At 37.8% G+C, this 17,314-nt stretch overlaps 2 protein-coding genes across 2 annotated transcripts in view; both read right to left on the bottom strand.

Moving 5' to 3' along the window:
• Positions 1 to 233: 233 nt before the first annotated feature.
• LOC113521480 (N-acetylneuraminate 9-O-acetyltransferase) overlaps positions 234 to 17,314 on the bottom strand; it is a 33,277-nt gene continuing 16,196 nt past the window's right edge. Inside the window, exons 4-11 of the mRNA XM_052902969.1 lie at positions 14,507 to 14,660; positions 13,785 to 14,046; positions 12,338 to 12,567; positions 10,705 to 11,040; positions 9,844 to 10,153; positions 9,055 to 9,296; positions 7,576 to 7,735; positions 234 to 5,847 (exon numbers count right to left, since the gene is read on the bottom strand). Coding sequence (XP_052758929.1) covers positions 5,476 to 5,847; positions 7,576 to 7,735; positions 9,055 to 9,296; positions 9,844 to 10,153; positions 10,705 to 11,040; positions 12,338 to 12,567; positions 13,785 to 14,046; positions 14,507 to 14,660 — 2,066 coding nt within the window. The 3' untranslated portion in view covers positions 234 to 5,475. The remainder of the gene's footprint in view (positions 5,848 to 7,575; positions 7,736 to 9,054; positions 9,297 to 9,843; positions 10,154 to 10,704; positions 11,041 to 12,337; positions 12,568 to 13,784; positions 14,047 to 14,506; positions 14,661 to 17,314) is intronic.
• LOC113521526 (uncharacterized) lies at positions 16,193 to 17,173 on the bottom strand. Its single transcript, XM_026907072.3, has one exon. It carries the CDS (start codon positions 16,926 to 16,928, stop codon positions 16,584 to 16,586), a length of 345 nt encoding a protein of 114 aa, XP_026762873.2. The 5' UTR covers positions 16,929 to 17,173; the 3' UTR covers positions 16,193 to 16,583.

Below are 17,314 nucleotides of genomic sequence, written 5' to 3'. Positions count from 1 at the left end.
GCCTGAGGGGTATCATAGGCGAAACAGTGTACTCTGTTATGTCCATGGTACTGCTCATGTCTATAGGCGACGGTTACCACTTTCCATCAGGTGGACCATGAGCTTGTTCGCCATTCTAAGTTGTTTAAAAAAAATTATAATATTAGTAAGGTTGTTCAAGAGAACACTCTTTTGTAGAAAGAAAAACCGAACAGAAATGGGATACATTACAGATTCACAAATAAAACCCTTCACAAGATATTACAACCAATAATTTATTCGACTTATGTTTAAATTATGCGGTAGTAAAATTAAAAGTTCGACATTACAATAAATATTAAATCACAGTGTATTTATTCTAGATCGTTCCTAAGTCTATATTTACATGGGTATGAAATAAAAAAAAAAAATTCGCTTTTTTTATAAATATACTTATTATATGCACGTATATGAGAACATATATAATCAAGTACGATGCACGACTAGAGAAACTTAATTATGGTAAGCAACTTATTTATTCTCTGAACTATATTTAGTGAACAACCTTGAAAATGTCTTTTTATTTTTTATAATAAAATAATAAACATTAAAAATGTTCATAAATTACGAAATAGATTATACAAAATTTTTATTCTATGTATTCATTTTACGCGCTGATATTTCGAAGAAAAAGAAACAATCCTGGCTGATATTTGCTTAGAAAAAGTACATTAATATAAGGTGAAGTCACAAAGAATGTTGAAGAACCGAAACCTAGTAATGGCATTTATAAAACTTAACAACTTTCCTCTAGAGAATGCTGAAATAATTAATATAAAAAGACCTTAAGCTTTAACCCTTCTTTCCATAATTTTTTTTTATTGGTGAAATAAATCAAGGTGATATAATTCATGTTCAAAGATAAAAAAAATGGTTAAAAGAATAAATTTGAACGCTATGGCCTTTTTTTTTTTGCAATGGACATAAAGGTAACCAGACACGATCAACTTAAAGTGAACTTGTCTTTTATATAATTTTTGGGCATTCAGTGTTATGATGGAAATTTCCACCAGTATGCAAAGAAGGGTTAAACAATACCCACTAGAAGTTATTTAAAAAAAATCTTATATGTACAAGGTTTTTTTTTATTAGTACGACAAAATATATTTACTGTCAAAAAGAATGAAAAGAGTGGAACAAAAATTATTTAAAAAAAACATTATGCGCATAATATAATTATGTATTTATGATAAACATATAAAGATCTCACTCCGGGTACCGCATTTGATTCACATCTATCCAGCCATAGACGTGACTTATGACAGTAACAAAGATGGACAGAAATTTTAGATTGGTAGCAACTCAACTATAATCCTTAGAGGAAGTGATTAGGTTTCATTAAAACTATCATATAATTGTGGGATTGGATGTTTCTAGAAGGCGTGTAAAAGGAATAGTAATGAGAGTAAAGATGATGAGTGAAAGAGATGCACGATACAAGTATGATTGGTCGACGAACGAATGAAACAAGATGGCGTTACGAGTCGAGTACTGTAAAAGAGCTGTGGAGCAAAAAAAATTTATAAAAATTGAATATAGTCTAATTTTCCTCCCACGATTTTCCACATAATCATACATATGATAGTACAAACATGATACTGCAAACCTACATTAACTTTTTTATTACACCGCTTTGTCACTTTCATTCAAATTAGGAATTTAGCACAAGAGAAAAAGACAAAACAGTTCAATAACTACAAGAAATTTCTGAGAAATTTGACGTTTATATGAATAAGGGGGTTAGATTACATAGATAGAGTACGGAGCGTCAAAAACGTGTCAACATTTAGTCGGCTACATGGGCATTTAGCTGACTCAATTCGACACACACTTTTTTTTTTAATCAAAACAAAACGCGCCATTTTCAGTGTTGCAAGTAATTGAAATAAATATTTCCCAAATCAGATCGATTTCTTAAATTTATATTGAAACTTTTTTTTTTATAATATAAACAATATATACAAATGTATGTTTATATATTAATATCCATTTATTAATTAAATAGGAGGCCATTATCAAAGTATTTAAATTAAAACATATTTTACGTCTATACTTGGATATAAATCAAGGAATCAATAATCATTATTACAAATCTTTATGCATTGTTTAATTTGTTTTCTCAAATACATATATTCTTAATCATTTTAATTCGTTTTTACTTTTCATTTTAACCGTCTAGTGTAATTTTTCCCATATACTGAGTAATGAATTGGCAACCCTATTCACGCACACATTAAGAAATAATTTAAACTGGTTTTTAGCAAAGTATTCGTATGGTGACACTCTATCTATATAATCTAAGTATATATCATTTCGTATTAACCCTGTAGGAAGGGGATCAAATAGTCTGTAAAGAATTACAGAGTGTACAGACTTATAGAAATAAGACAATACAATTTATCGAAACAAAATTCGTAATAGGCGTAATATTACTTCTTAATTTACATTACACAACACATGTATATAATAATGTTTGAGTGACCAAACTGATATAAAACATATTCTAATGGGGGGATAAAGGATTGTTAAAATTGGGATTAGTAGCCCCATTGTTAGAAATACACCCTATCAGGTCGACCTCCTCGCGGTTCCCCTGGCAACTATCGTGTTCTATTCCAAATGAATTCATCACGATCCCTCACTGATATACCGTTAGCGCAGATTAGATAGGGGCTACCATTATCATCCATTTAAAAAAAAACATTCCAAATTAAATTTTAAATTTGTACAATATTTTTTTCTAATTTTAAATCAAACGTTCGAAAAATCATTTTTTGGTTGTCTATGACTACACAAACGTAATCCTTACCAACAATTACAATTAAGTTTTTTTTTTTATTAATTTACCTTAATTACACATAATTACAGTTCAGATAAAAAAAAATAAAAAATAGACCAAACCGCTTCTTATAATCTACGCATAGTACTTTGAAACAGTTTTATAAACTAAATAAAATCATATTTATAATTTTAGATTCCGGTTTCAAAATTTAAAGTGAAACTTCTTTAACCCTTAAAAGCCTGATTTTTTAAAATCAAATTAAAAAATATTATATATTTGTGTGTGTTACTTTTTACTGTGTTTACCAATGGGGAAAAAATAGTAAAAAAAATCAAAACGATATTTTTATATATTTCTTTTGAAAAAAACATTTGGTATCATTTTTGATACTTTAGGCATTACGGTAATCAAAACATTTAAATTTATTTAACAATGAAACAATGCAAACCCCGGTAGCAAATTTGAAACTTCAGGTATTTAAGGGTTAAATAATATTACTGGTAGGAGATTCATTAGTGATGCGTTACAAAATGCAATAGCACCGCAGTGTTATAACAAAAAAGTTCAAAAAACATACATATAGCGCCATCTATGGCAATAGTAGTTGTTCCTGTTCCAATAAGCAAAGAATTACCCTGACCTACAGATCTACTCTTGAATCCAATATCGATCGAATACTAATGACAATTTTATACTACATTTATAAAATAACAATTGGAGATTAAGTGAGAATTAAAATCGGTTTTTTTTTATACAACTTAGAATGGCAAACAAGCTGACGGCCCACCTGATGGAAAGTGGTAACCGTCGCCTATAGACATAAGCAGTACCGTGGACATAACAGAGTATACTGTTTCGCCCATGATACCTCCCATGCGTTGCCATTCCTGAGGACTCAGGTGTTATTCCTCTGTACCCTGTAAATTCACGCCATATCCCACCCTTCAAACCGAGGGGGGAAAGGGATTGTTAGTTAGAAGTGAGACTGAGAACTAAGGCTAACTGACCTGTTTTCATTCTCGTCTATCACCCTTCACTGGTGCTCCGCCAGCGTATCCCGTTAGCGCAGGCGGGGTTACCATACCATTTTCACCCATCAAAAAAAGAATCTTGTAGATAGGTACATTAACTGTCCCCAAGAACTATATTTTTGTAAAACATATATAAATAATTAATATTATTTGAGACGTGAAAAAAATGGGTGTAAAGTCAAATTAATTGACAAAATAAACTGTGACAGGTCGATGTATGAATACAATTTGGTTCAATTCTTTTTTTTTTTCGAAAATATGTTTTTTACAATAGAACTATTTTATTTGCTTCGTGGTGGAAATTTTCAAGTCTTCAAATGCTGGCAACACTGGAAACATTACTGGGATATGTTAATTCTCACGATGTGAAAATCTTCAGTTATAGTATGTAATAATATTTTACTGTATTTATTTATTTTTTATAACTGATGCAGTAAAGTGTAAACAAAATAAATAATTTTTTTTTTCCCCTTATTATAACTATTTATATTGACTTTATTCGCGTATGAACTTCGAAGTTACCGGATTATTTGTGGACTCGACAGAGGGCCTCATTCATGAGCACGGTTCAATATCACATTTCACTATTTCAATAGAAACACTACATGACAGTTGTATCATAGAAATAAAAAAAAAAACTTTGAAATGTCTCTCTGTAGAAATATTCTCTAAACAACTAGGTCCCGTGCATGATGGTATTACAATTTACGCAGCTAATATAAGATTAAATGTCTCATTGTAATCAGAACATTGTTCGAAAAATAAAAAAATAAAAATAAATCCACTCACAACTGTGATCTCTAATGGGGTAGATAGAGGCATTTGTCGAATGGTTACCATCGTGAATGTCAGTGTGAGTTTGATTCAATAGAACTATAGAATAAAAAGATAGACAACTTTTTTTTTTAATTAAACTAGCAACAAATTGGTATATTTATTCGATTCTTCATACGTCAGTTTTATATTCGAGTAAGAATTGAGATAAAAGGTAACATATAATATACTTTTTTTTTTTTATTTTAAATAATATGTGTATAGCAAATTCCATTTTGAGCTAAACAATTACGAGGGAACATACAAACATACTCGCTTTTACATCTACACTAATATTATAAAGAGGACAGATTTGTATTTTTGTGTGTATGTTTGTAATGAATAAATTCAAAAATTACTTTGCCGTTTTCAAAAATTCTTTCACCATTACAAAGCTACATTCACTCTGAGTGGACATAGGCTATATTAATTGCTAGAAAAGATTAGGGCTCCTTACTAAAACTTTAGTAACATAATTCAAGGTGTAAAAAAATACTAGAAAATATCTTTCGTCGCGTGCGCTGCGGAAACTATTGGTGATAGAACAAAAGTATGTTCTACCATATTGAAGAAAATATCAATGACTACAAAATACTTCGCGATACTATATGTCCAACTATTATCGTTATGTCACAATAAGTACTTTTTAAAATGTTGTAAAAACATCCACCCGTGCGTAGCCGGGACCGGCCGCTAGTTTACAATATTAATAAAGATTAAGTTCTATCGAAACAAACTGGGATTGATCATTTGACATAGATACGATATTGTTTACCTAACATTTACATGGAGCGGTGATCGCGTTCGCACGAGCCGTACCATACCGTATACCTAGAACATGCCGTCGTGGATGCCGATGGGCACAAGCACCGCGAGGAAGATGGCGAGGTTGCGCAGCACGAGGCGCCAGTCGTCGGGCACGGCGAGCGGCAGCACGGCGGCGGTGAGCGCGCGGATCTCGTGCGCGGCGCACGCGAAGATGTAGGAGGTGAGCAGCAGGTTGAGCGCGGGCGCGGCGGGCAGCAGCACCAGCACGCCGTGCGTGTCGGCGGCCAGCCAGATGTGCGAGTGGCTGGCGAACAGCTCGAGCGCCACGCCGCCCACGCGCGCGAACAGCGCCGAGTGGCGCGCGCGCAGCCCGCCGCCGCCGTTGCGCAGCGCCGCGTACGCCACCACCGGCACGCACGCCGCGTAGCTGTGCACCTGCCACACACCCACACACCCACACACCCACCCACCGCTACACCTCACATATGCTTGTCCCCTTTCCTTTTTTTTTATACAACTTAGAATGTCAAACAAGCTGACGGTCCACCTGATGGAAAGTGGTAACCGTCGCCTATAGACATGAGCGGTACCATGGACATAACAGAGTATACTGTTACGCCCATGACACCCCCCATGCGTTGCCATTCCTGAGGGCTCGGGTGTTATTCCTCTGTACCCAGTAAATTCACGCCGTATCCCACCCTTCAAACCGAAACACAGCCACGCAAACAGCTGCTTCACGGTTGAAACACGAATGGGGCAGAGGTATCCAAGCAATTGACTTTTCTACAAAGTCTCCCTCTGGTGACAATTAGTGACAAGTGGACGAAACGTACACCATCGGTTGTATATTTTCTCAATTCATAGCGGGCTTGTGTATAGAAAATGTTTGATATGTCAATTATTTGTCAATGACAAATTGTACATTACTGGATTATATATTCGACACAGTTTATGTAGAAAGTATGCAAGCAGGTTGTATCTGAATTTGGTAGGTTTTTTTCAATGGTTGATAATGGAATGGTAATAGGTGATGAATGGAGTTTGACAGCCCCATTGCTAACAATATGCCTTATTAGGTCGACCTCAACGTGGTTCCCCCTGGAAACTATCGTGAACATTTTTTGTTGATTCGTCACGATGGGCTAACTGACCTGCTTCATCCTCACCTATCATCCTTCACTGGTGCCCCGCCGATGTATACAGATAGCGCGAGTGGAGTTACCATTCCATTATTACCCATTAAAAAAAAAACCCTACCAAATTTAGATACAACCTGCTTGCATACTTACTAATTAAACTGTGTCGAATATATAATCTAGTAATGTACAATTTGTCATTGACAAATTATTGATATATCAAACATTTTCTATACACTAGCCTGCTATGAATTAAGGAAAATTACAACTGACGGTGTATCTTTCGTTCTCTTTTTACTAATTATATTTGCATAAGAAAAAAGAAGACAACCATATGGTATTTACATTTTTTATTTTATCATTCCTTCTATGTAATTCTTTGTTTTTAGAAACTTACTAATACGACTGACATCATTTACATTATATATAATCAATACAATGCCTGCTTCGTTTATCAAATGATTGAAATAAAAGAGTTGTGAGATATCAAACATAGGGGGGAAAGGGATTGTTAGTAATGGAGACTGAGAATCCCATTGCTAGCAATATACACAACCAGGTCGACCTCCTCGCAGTTCCCCCTGGAAACTATCATGGTTAATTCCTGATGAATTCATCATGATGGGCTAACTGGCCTGTTTTCATCCTCATCGATCACCATTCACCGGTGCCCCGTCAGCGCATACCGTTAGCGCAGACAGGGTAACCATTCCATTTTCATCCAATAAAAAAAAATATCAAACATAAAAAAAGTTAAAAATACAGTCGAACTGAGAACCTGCTTTTTTTTGGTTCAAAGCTCAGAACTGTCATTTATAAACCCATTAGCTTTACCCTTTTGTACATTAATATTTTACTTGTGGTCGCTCCGTGGTCGAAATTCGACCACAACATATATGATATTCACAGTTTTCATTTTATCATTCGTGCTATGTAATTCCTTGTTCTATACGACCAGAGATGAAACCGGGGGATACAGCTGGTGATCAAATGGATTGGTAGTGAGTCATGGGTGTGGTGTTACCTCGTCGCAGTCGACGGCGCTGGAGCAAAGCAGGGCAAAAGCCAGGTAGGTGGCGAGCGCGGCCAGCGCCAGCAGCGCCGCCGCGCCGCCAGCACGCTCGGCCGCGCCGCCCGCCGCCTGCCGCGCCAGCGCGAACATTATGCCGTACGCCACCGAGTACCTGCCCGACCACACTTGTTGTTGGCGAAAGGTATTGTTAGTAGCGGGGTCTAATTGACCCATTGCTAACAATACACCCTACCAGGTCGACCTCCACGCGGTTCTCCCTTGAAACCGTCGTAACAAATTTTTTTTTAAACAACTTAGAATGGCAAACAATCTGACGGGCCACCTGATGGAAAGTGGTAACCGTCGCCTATAGACATGAGCAGTACCATAGACATAACAGAGTATACTGTTTCGCCCATGATACCCCCCATGCGTTGCCATTCCTGAGGACTCTGATGTTATTCCTCTGTACCCAGTAAATTTACGCCATATCCCACCCTTCAAACCGAAACACAGCCATGCAAACACAACAGCTTCACGGTAGAAACACGAATGGCACAGAGGTACCCATGCAATCGACTTTTGTACAAAGTCTCTCTCTGGTTTTTTTCAATGATATAAACAAATAGTCTAAGAGCTAGTGAATCATCCGACTAACCCGTTCCCAAAAATGTTTCCTACTTTCTGAAACAGGTCAATCGATTTTATTGCAATTTTGTAAATGTATTATGTTTGCTCTAATTTGAGATTTGTTTCTATTTTGACTTTTATTCTGGTAAGAAAAAATGAATTCAGCTGATTCACGTCATATCACACTCTTCAAACCGAAACACAGCCATGCAAACACAACTGCTTCACGGTAGAAACACGGATGGGACCGAGGTACCCAAGCATTGAATTCGTCACGATGGGCTAACTTAACTGCCTTTTGATCCTCACCTATCATGCCTCACTGGTGCCCGGCCAACGTATCCCGATTGCGCTATCGGGCGGTGTTACCATTCCAATATCAACAATTGAAAAAAAACACTTGTTACATCAGGTATCAACTGTCCATGATGGGCTAACTGACCTGCCTTTTCTTTTCATCCATAATCATTCACTGGTGCCCCACTATTTCTATTTGATAATTAATTATGAACATATATATATTTATCTATATATGTAGGTATATTGTATGTATATGTGTATGTGTGTGTATGTATATGTATAGATGTAGGTATATATTTATAAATATGTATATTTGTACGTTAAAATATAATATAATTAATTTAATTTTGTTTAAAAATTGTACACTGCTGTATCCGCTGACGTTGATGCTCCTTTCCACTTTGGGTGTTGCTGGAAGAAAACTCTATCAGAGTTAAGCTCGCTTTTCTACTTTTGTTTACCTCTGTAATATTTTTTTTTTTATAACTAATGTGTACAATAAAATATAAAATAAATAAATAAATAAGTTCTTAGTTGTAAGCACTTAAAACAATATATCACCTGTCCTGCTTCCACCTTAGCCACCATTGGTGAATGTCGTCGTCGGCGTTGACGAACAGCGCCTTCCAGGGCCTCGTGACGAAGATCTTCTGGAAGAAAACCTCGCTCATGTAGAGCACGGTGACGATGGTGAGCAGGCCGATCACCTTCAGCGTGATGTAGAGGTACTGGTACGGCCTGGTCTCCGCCGTGTGGCTGGACGCCTGCGTGATGTGCGGTGGGAGGGCGAAGATCACGAACATCTTGGAAAAAAAGGATAATTAACCATCAGGGATGACAATGTGTGAGTCGTTTTTATGGGATAAAAATAGAACCCTGTTATTGGTATTAGAATGCAAGTTACCAATGAGGCATGGTAGATGAGGATCAAGTCAGGACAGTAGATTTATTGATATAAATTCAGTTATTTTATTAGGCATTAACCACAATGATTTCCAGGAGGGAATACGCTGAGGTCGCCCTGCTAGCAATATATTTACAGTTACACAAACAAAGTCACGGGCAGCTAGATATATACAAGTACATATAATATAATATATATACATATAACAGATGTGTGTATAACACCCCTTCCTTTCTCGTATATATCGTAAGTAGCAACTATGGGAACTTATTGGTCTTAGAATGGACAGCAGCGACCCACTTAAAACATCTCTAAAGCCTAACTGCGGTTGCCAATCCGCTTGCCAAGCGTGGCGACTACTGGCAACTCCCAAAAAAGGAAGGCTTATGTTCAGCAGTGGACAGTTAAAGGCTGCCATGATGTTACATATTATACAATATACTCACCAAAGTGTACCAAAATGAAACGAGAGGTATGAAGCTGTAGAACTGGTACGGCCTGTTCATGGTCAAACACAGTACCACAGTGAGAAAATTCAGCCGAAATATGACCCTGAAGTATCTGACCAGGCCCGTGTCACCGGTGTTCCAAGTATAGTAGAAGTGACCGTATCCAGTGAGGAACAGGTAGGCGGAGACAAGCGCCCGCACTAGCATGTAGATGGGCAACACTTTACTGGCGCCAGTGACTTGGTATATGAGAATGACCAGTTGCATCCAGCCTTTCCACTCGTCTGTTTGCTCACGATGAAGAATTCTGAAATATTTATATACATATTAATTTTTAAAATTACCATATTTTATATAATTTTAAGGACTGGTAACATTTTTAATAGATATTTAAAAATAATAAGCAATCAATGCAATAATTTTTTTTTTGCTCGACAATTGTAAACCTATTTTAATTACATCTGGAATGTAATGCCTCAAGCAGCTGGACTTGTACGGCTGTGTTCCGGTTTGAAAGGTGGGATATGGTCTCATTATTATCTTGACTATTATCTATCCACCGCTGAACATAGGTCTCCCCCATAGACTGCCATAAAGAAAGGTCCTGAGCCACCTGCATCCTTGCAAATGTTTGGGGTCGTTACTCCATCTAGTGGGAGGGTCGTCCTACACTGAAATATAGCATATGACAGTGAAATTATAGATAACAAAACAAGCTGACGGCCAACCTGATCAGAAGTGGTAACCATCGCCTATAGACATGAGCAGTACCATGGACACAACATAGTGTGTCGCCTATGAATGGTGTCATCATGCGTTACCATTCCCGAAGGATTAATTCGTATAAATAAAACTCACTTGCTAGACCTCGACGCCTCCGTGAAGAACAGGCCCAGCGCGAACACGTAACCGACCGGCAGCCAGAAGCTCCACTCGGAGTAGTATTTATTCTCCTTCATGAAGAAGTTGGTTCTGTCGCACAGGTAAAAGTATGCCATGATGGCGCCTAGTCGCGCTAGTGCCGCGGCGGGGGATAGTCCTGAGGGTGGGGTGGTGGCGGGGTCAGCGTCCTCGCCAGGTGAGCGGTCGCGGGCCACGAGCGGCGTGGTGGCGGAAGACGACGGCGAGCGTCGCCGGCCGCGTCTCCAATCACTCCACCACGCCCGAGCGCTCCGAACTAGCACGTACACTGCGCTAGAGGAAATCAATTATACTTCTAAGGCTAGTGTCCTCAGCCACTCGCCTTCATTCGCGTAAACTCTTATCAATGGAAGCAATCAACGCTAAACGTCCGCAAATGTAGCGCGTGAAGAAAACGTATGATGCGCTGTTGCCGATCTTCCGCCGACGGAAGATCGGCACACGGCTAAACAGACGAACGTTCCGCGAAGTTAGTGTAACGACTGATCTTGCGTGTAGTGAGACCGAGAGTATCAAATTGTAGCTAAATTAATATATTGGTATTCCGTTGCGGAAGATCGGCGACCAAAAATACACTGAATATGGCACTACATTTTTTTTACACTTTATTGCACCATTTATAAAATAGTAAATACATTTAATAGTAATGAGAAATTATACATTTAAGGTTATCAGTTGGCCTTTATAGATGAAGAACAAAATTCTTAGACCTCCTTCTATCATAAATGGTGCAAATTAACATATTATCGAACCATATGTTTAATTTAATCATAAACTTGGAACAAAATAACTATAAGAAACTGATATATAAGGGAAACATGATTATATGATACATATTATTTTAGATATAGAATTAATAGAAAAAAAAATTACAAAGAAATTTTGTTATAATATACACGACTATTTGCATAATAATACACATGCCTTTTTTCAGTTCAGGCCAATTTTTAACTTTTTAGACCAATATAACTGTTTAGTTTATTAGTATTCAGTATTTAATCACTGCGGCAAGCAGTATTTGACAGCTGTGTCATTGTGATTGTTTATATCTGTCATTTTGCTTTTTTTTTTGTTGGTTAAGTCTGACAGATTGTCGATGCGCATGCGTGGTATCGTTGCCGCCAAAAAAGGGGTTTTAAGTGTTTTGTTAATGTTTTATATTTGTAAAAAAGGTAATGAAATTTGATAAATCGTGCGTACTTTATTAAAAAAAAAGGCGTGAAATTAGATGAATAGTGTGTGCTCTGTTGAAAAACTACAACTGGCGTCATTGGGCTGGCGTGGAATCTAGCAACACAAGCAAGAGAAGTCCCACATTTTATTACACATCACATTTTACACTGTACATCACCCACACGCGGTACTTCCTTGTTACTCATTAAAGGATCTCCATGAAAGCCAAGGTATTGTGCACCATTTTTTTTTTGTAGTGCCATGTCATCGCAGCACATGCAGTAAAGATTTTGTATATCTTGGCAGGGTCCTTATTGCACAATAACCCTTTTCGAATTTATAATGGCCCGAAAATCGGAAACAGAGTTGGCAACACCGAATCTAATAAATCACTCACCACAGGAGGAAGAGCGCGAAGGTGCATATCTGCAGCTGCGTGTAGGGCTCGGGCTGGGCGCAGCAGGAGCCGTCGTTGAAGTTCATGTGGTCGTTGCAGAACATGTTGAGCAGGATCTGCGCCGAGTGGCGCAGCGCCGTGCGGCTCAGCGACACGCCGTCCGCGGCCGCCGCGCCGCTCGACACCAGCCGCGGCGAGCTCCACACCTTCACCGCGCTGTGGGTCAGGATCTGCGGACGGACCGCTTCCCTGTTTGGCAACCTCCAAAGAGCCGCTGCTCTATGGCCATTGTTTTGCGTATTGAGGTCCCGGATTTAATTCTCAGTCGAACCGTTATGAAATGAACTATTGTATTATGGCCCGAGCTTAGATTATGTATAGGTAGAGCATGGAGCCTCAAAAAAAGGGCAAATTTTTGTCAGATGTCAAATTAGCTGACTCGTTTCTTATCAGTGTTCTATATACTTACGCATACAATGTATCTTGACGTATTATTTAATAAATAAAATGAGTGTTACAACATTAAAAAGATACAGAAAATATAAGACAAAATAGATATAGAAGTTATAAAGGAATCACTCGTAACTATTTATCACGCAAAATTGTATGAAAAAGTTGATCCGTTTTTCTCGAAGCATTTCTATGGAGATACTCTATCTAAATAATTTATGGGTCTGGTATTGTGGGCTGTATCCTCAAATGTTGGTTGCCTGGTTCCTTAAGGTGTCGTAGCTTGAAGACCAAGTGACTGACGTAATTGTTTGAGACTTATTTTTACTACTATTGTTACAATTTTTATAACACTTTGCCAAGTTAGGCAAATATCGTTTTGCTTCCTGCCACCATCAGCTGAATTCATTTTTTCTTACCAGAATAAAAGTCAAAATAGAAACAAATCTCAAATTAGAGCAAACATAATACATTTACAAAATTGCAACAAAAACGATTGACATGTTTCAAAAAGTAAAAAACATTTTTGGGAACGGGTTAGTCGGATGATTCACTAGCTCTTAGACTATTTGTTTATATCATTGAAAAAAACCAGAGGGAGACTTTGTAGAAAAGTCGATTGCATGGGTACCTCTGTGCCATTCGTGTTTCTACCGTGAAGCTGTTGTGTTTGCATGGCTGTGTTTCGGTTTGAAAGGTGGGATATGGCGTGAATTTACAGAGTACAGAGGAATAACATCAGAGTCCTCAAGAATGGCAACGCATGGGGGGTATCATGGGCGAAACAGTATACTCTGTTATGTCCATGGTACTGCTCGTGTCTATAGGCGACGGTTACCACTTTCCATCAGGTGGGCCGTCAGCTTGTTTGCCATTCTAGGTTGTATAAAAAAAAATCAGTGAAATCATTGTTTTGTCATTCCATGTCGCATTAAAGAAGATGACTGTACACTTTCCTCTGCTATATCGGCAGTATAAAAAAAAAATTAAAACATACCTCTATAGCTGCTCGGTTGTATGCCTCAATATCGACATTGCTGATCTTTTTAAACTCATTCTTGAGTTTGGACGTGTCCACCGATTCCATCAACTTCCACAGCACCTGCGTGTTGCGCTCGGCAAGCGAATCTATAGCTTGCACCAAGTGCGTAAGGTTCCTTTTGTACTCCTCCAGTACTAGGTCGGTGGTGTTACGGTTTTTAAGTAGTTCCAACCCCGTTGTCGCTACTATGACGGATGGAGGTTTGTCGGTGTGTTGCCTGTAAACAATGGCGTGATAATAACGCCATCTATTAATCGAAATTGGCCAAATATGAGTCCAACTTATTACATAAAAAAACCTATTGTTAATAGTTAGTTAAACCTAGCCAACTTGATATGGGACCAACACAGGAATTTATTTTTAATTTATTAGATATAAGAAATAAATATCGCTTCAGAATTCGCGAAGATATGGCATAACATATACACAAATATTTTGCTGACGACGTAGTATTTTATGACGAAATTAGCATCATGAGACCAATACAGGAGTAAACCAGAGGGAGACTTTGTACAAAAGTCGATTGCTTGGGTACCTCTGTCCCATTCATGTTTCAACCGTGAAGCAGTTGTGTTTGCATGGCTGTGTTTCTGTTCGAAGGGTGGGATATGGCGTGAATTTACAGGGTACAGAGGAATAACACCTGAGTCCTCAGGAATATATCCCGGAATACATACCAGTTTCTGAACTGCTCTACCATAGTCCTGGACACGTCGTTACTCTTTATAAAGGTGACAGACAACCGCAGCTTTCTGTCCACGTACGTGTTGTTCGTTCGGTGCTCCACGGTGGAGTACGATGTCTCCAGGTCTAATCGAGTCTTGAGTACGCCTGAAGCGACATATGTTTATTTAAAAGTAACTTTTTGCCCACTATTGTATATGCGTAGACTTCAAAAGGGAAAGGAGGAAAAGAGATCTCCTACTCTCTAATCTAATAAAATAGCCCACTTTTATATGATGTATCAAAATAGGGAGACTTTGTACAAAAGTAAATTGCTTGGGTACCTCTGTCCCATTCGTGTTTCAACCATAAAGCAGTTGTGTTTGCATGGCTGTGTTTCGATTTGAAGGGTGGGATATGGCGTAAATTTACTGGGTACGGCGGAATAACACCCGAGTCCTCAGGAATGGCAACGCATGGGGGGTATCATGGACGAAACAGTATACTCTGTTATGTCCATGGTACTACTCATGTCTATAGGCGACGGTTATCTTTTTCCATCAGGTAAACCGTCAGATTGTTTGCCATTCTAAATTGTATAAAAAAAACATACACCAGTTTATAAGTTTTTTTTTTAATGTATACGCTGGCGGGGCACCTGTGAGAGATATGTAAAAATGAAAAGGTAGGTCAATTAGCCCATTGTTATGAGTACACCTGGAATTTAGCACGATGGTTTCAATGGCAGACCACGTGGAGGTCGATCTGTTAGGGTATATTGTTAGCAATGGACCTAGTAAACCGCACTACTAACAATACTTTCACCCCTCCAATTTTTAAATTAGACCTTCACGAACACAACTGTAAAAATCACATCCAATTAGGTGCGGTCGTTTTTGCGTGATGCCCGAACAAACAGACAAAATTCCTAAAAATTATAGTTTTGACATCTATTACCCTTAATAAAACACCTAATATTACTTTTTCTTAAACATCTCTCATGTTCGTTTTTTTTATACAACTTAGAATGACAAATAAGCTGACGGCCCACCTGATGGAAAGTGGTAACCGTCGCTTAAAAATCGCAACTATTCTTACTAATATTAAATTAGTAAGAAATGTTGCAATTTTTAGACTGGAAGAGTCTGTCGTCTGTTTTTTATATTTTTCTACAATTAAAATTTCTATAAGTAAAAATTCTAAATAAGCGAATCTTAAAAAGAATCGATTCTCTCATAGTCAAATTATTTTAACCAATTTTCCACAATTTATGCCATATTTTTTATTGTCTTATTTTTTTATTGTATATAGCCTTTGGATATTGAATTTAAAAACTAAACTACTGACCCATTTCCGTTAAAATCTCTATGGCACTAATCTATAAATATATCCTTTCAGATAAAAAAAAAAAAAAAAAAAGATTTTTCCAAATCGGTTTATAAATGACAGAATTAAGAAGTAACAAATCATCATCTTCCTACCCTTATCCCAATTATTGTACGGGGTCGGCGTAATGTTTTTATCCATATTACAAAAAGATTTGGCTTTTAGTTTTACGACCGGCCGCCTGTCTGACGTCAACCCTCTTTGGAAAGTATCTTTGGGAAGATATGAAGTAACAAATATAAAAGAAAATACAACCGATGTGAGAACCACCTTTGAAGTCAATTAAACAGACAAAGGTATAATAAAACGAAAATATATTCCAATCTATTTTACTTCTATAAAATACACATCAAATAATAATTGGTCAATCTTCTTGCATTACAAGTACACAAAACTACATTAATACTAAGTTACAAGAACAGAGAAATAAAAAAAAGACAGAATACTTTTTAATTATTTTTTTTTACTACAAAGTGGGCAAACGAGCTTGCGGCTCACTTGACGGTAAGTGACTACCGCCGCCCATGATCACCCACAACACCAAAGCCATTGCAGGTATGCTTAGCTAAAAGGCAGGCCTTTTAAAAAGGAATATGCTCTTTTCTTGAAGGTTATATATTATTATTATTATTATAAATTATAAAATCTACTATAAGCATTCAATTACTTCAAAATTATATAATCACACAATACCACATCCAAATATCACATGTATATTTCAACTAGAAACCTGAACCCTGAACCTCTCTCACTCTTAAATTTGAGATTCACGAAATTGTATCCCAGACCGCCACGGTTGATAGCCGGCTGGGCAGCACCGTTGTCCAAATCCTTCACTGCGATCCCTCTTATCTTCTCATCTCCTGGATACTCGAAAGCCATCGTTTTCACCGTCTTTAAGAGCAGTGTGCCGCTCGCTTTAATGACTCCTTCGTATACCTTCCTGACGCCTTCGTGGTCATTCACTACACCAAGATTGACACTCTTAGTGTGCACTAGTTGAGTGAGAGTACATAATATGAAAATCTTGAGATCCATCCCGATCGACATTTGATAACAATCGACACGGAGGGAGAGATCGCGGCAGGTGACTGAGAACGGACCTATTGTTGACGTATGGAGGTCAATTGTGTTTTATATTGAGTAGTGCATCGTGGTACTTTACCGTCATTGTGCGCTTGTTAATTTTGTGTCGTACGGTACAAGGGGCACGATCTACCACGTAAAAAAACATTAGAACTTTAAAAAAATATGTGATACTAGCGGCCCGTCCCGGCTTCGCACGGGTGGACATTTTTACATTTTAAAAAGTGGCCATTAAGGCTGCACACGCGACGGAAGCTCAAAAATGGAGTAACTTCTGCCGTTTTCCCAACATTTCCCTTCACTGCTCTGCTCCTATTGATCGTAGCGTGATGAAAGTATACTATAACCTG

This window comes from Galleria mellonella, unplaced genomic scaffold (genome assembly GCF_026898425.1).
Source record: "Galleria mellonella isolate WM207_F2 unplaced genomic scaffold, CSIRO_AGI_GalMel_v1 utg99, whole genome shotgun sequence".
Classification (NCBI taxonomy): domain Eukaryota; kingdom Metazoa; phylum Arthropoda; class Insecta; order Lepidoptera; family Pyralidae; genus Galleria; species Galleria mellonella.
Note: the sequence above shows the minus strand (reverse complement) of the source record. Positions and strands in the feature narration are given on the sequence as shown.

Coding starts and splice junctions, on each gene's coding strand:
- LOC113521526 (XM_026907072.3), bottom strand. CDS start 16,928: ATGTCGATCGGGATGGATCTCAAGATTTTCATATTATGTACTCTCACT.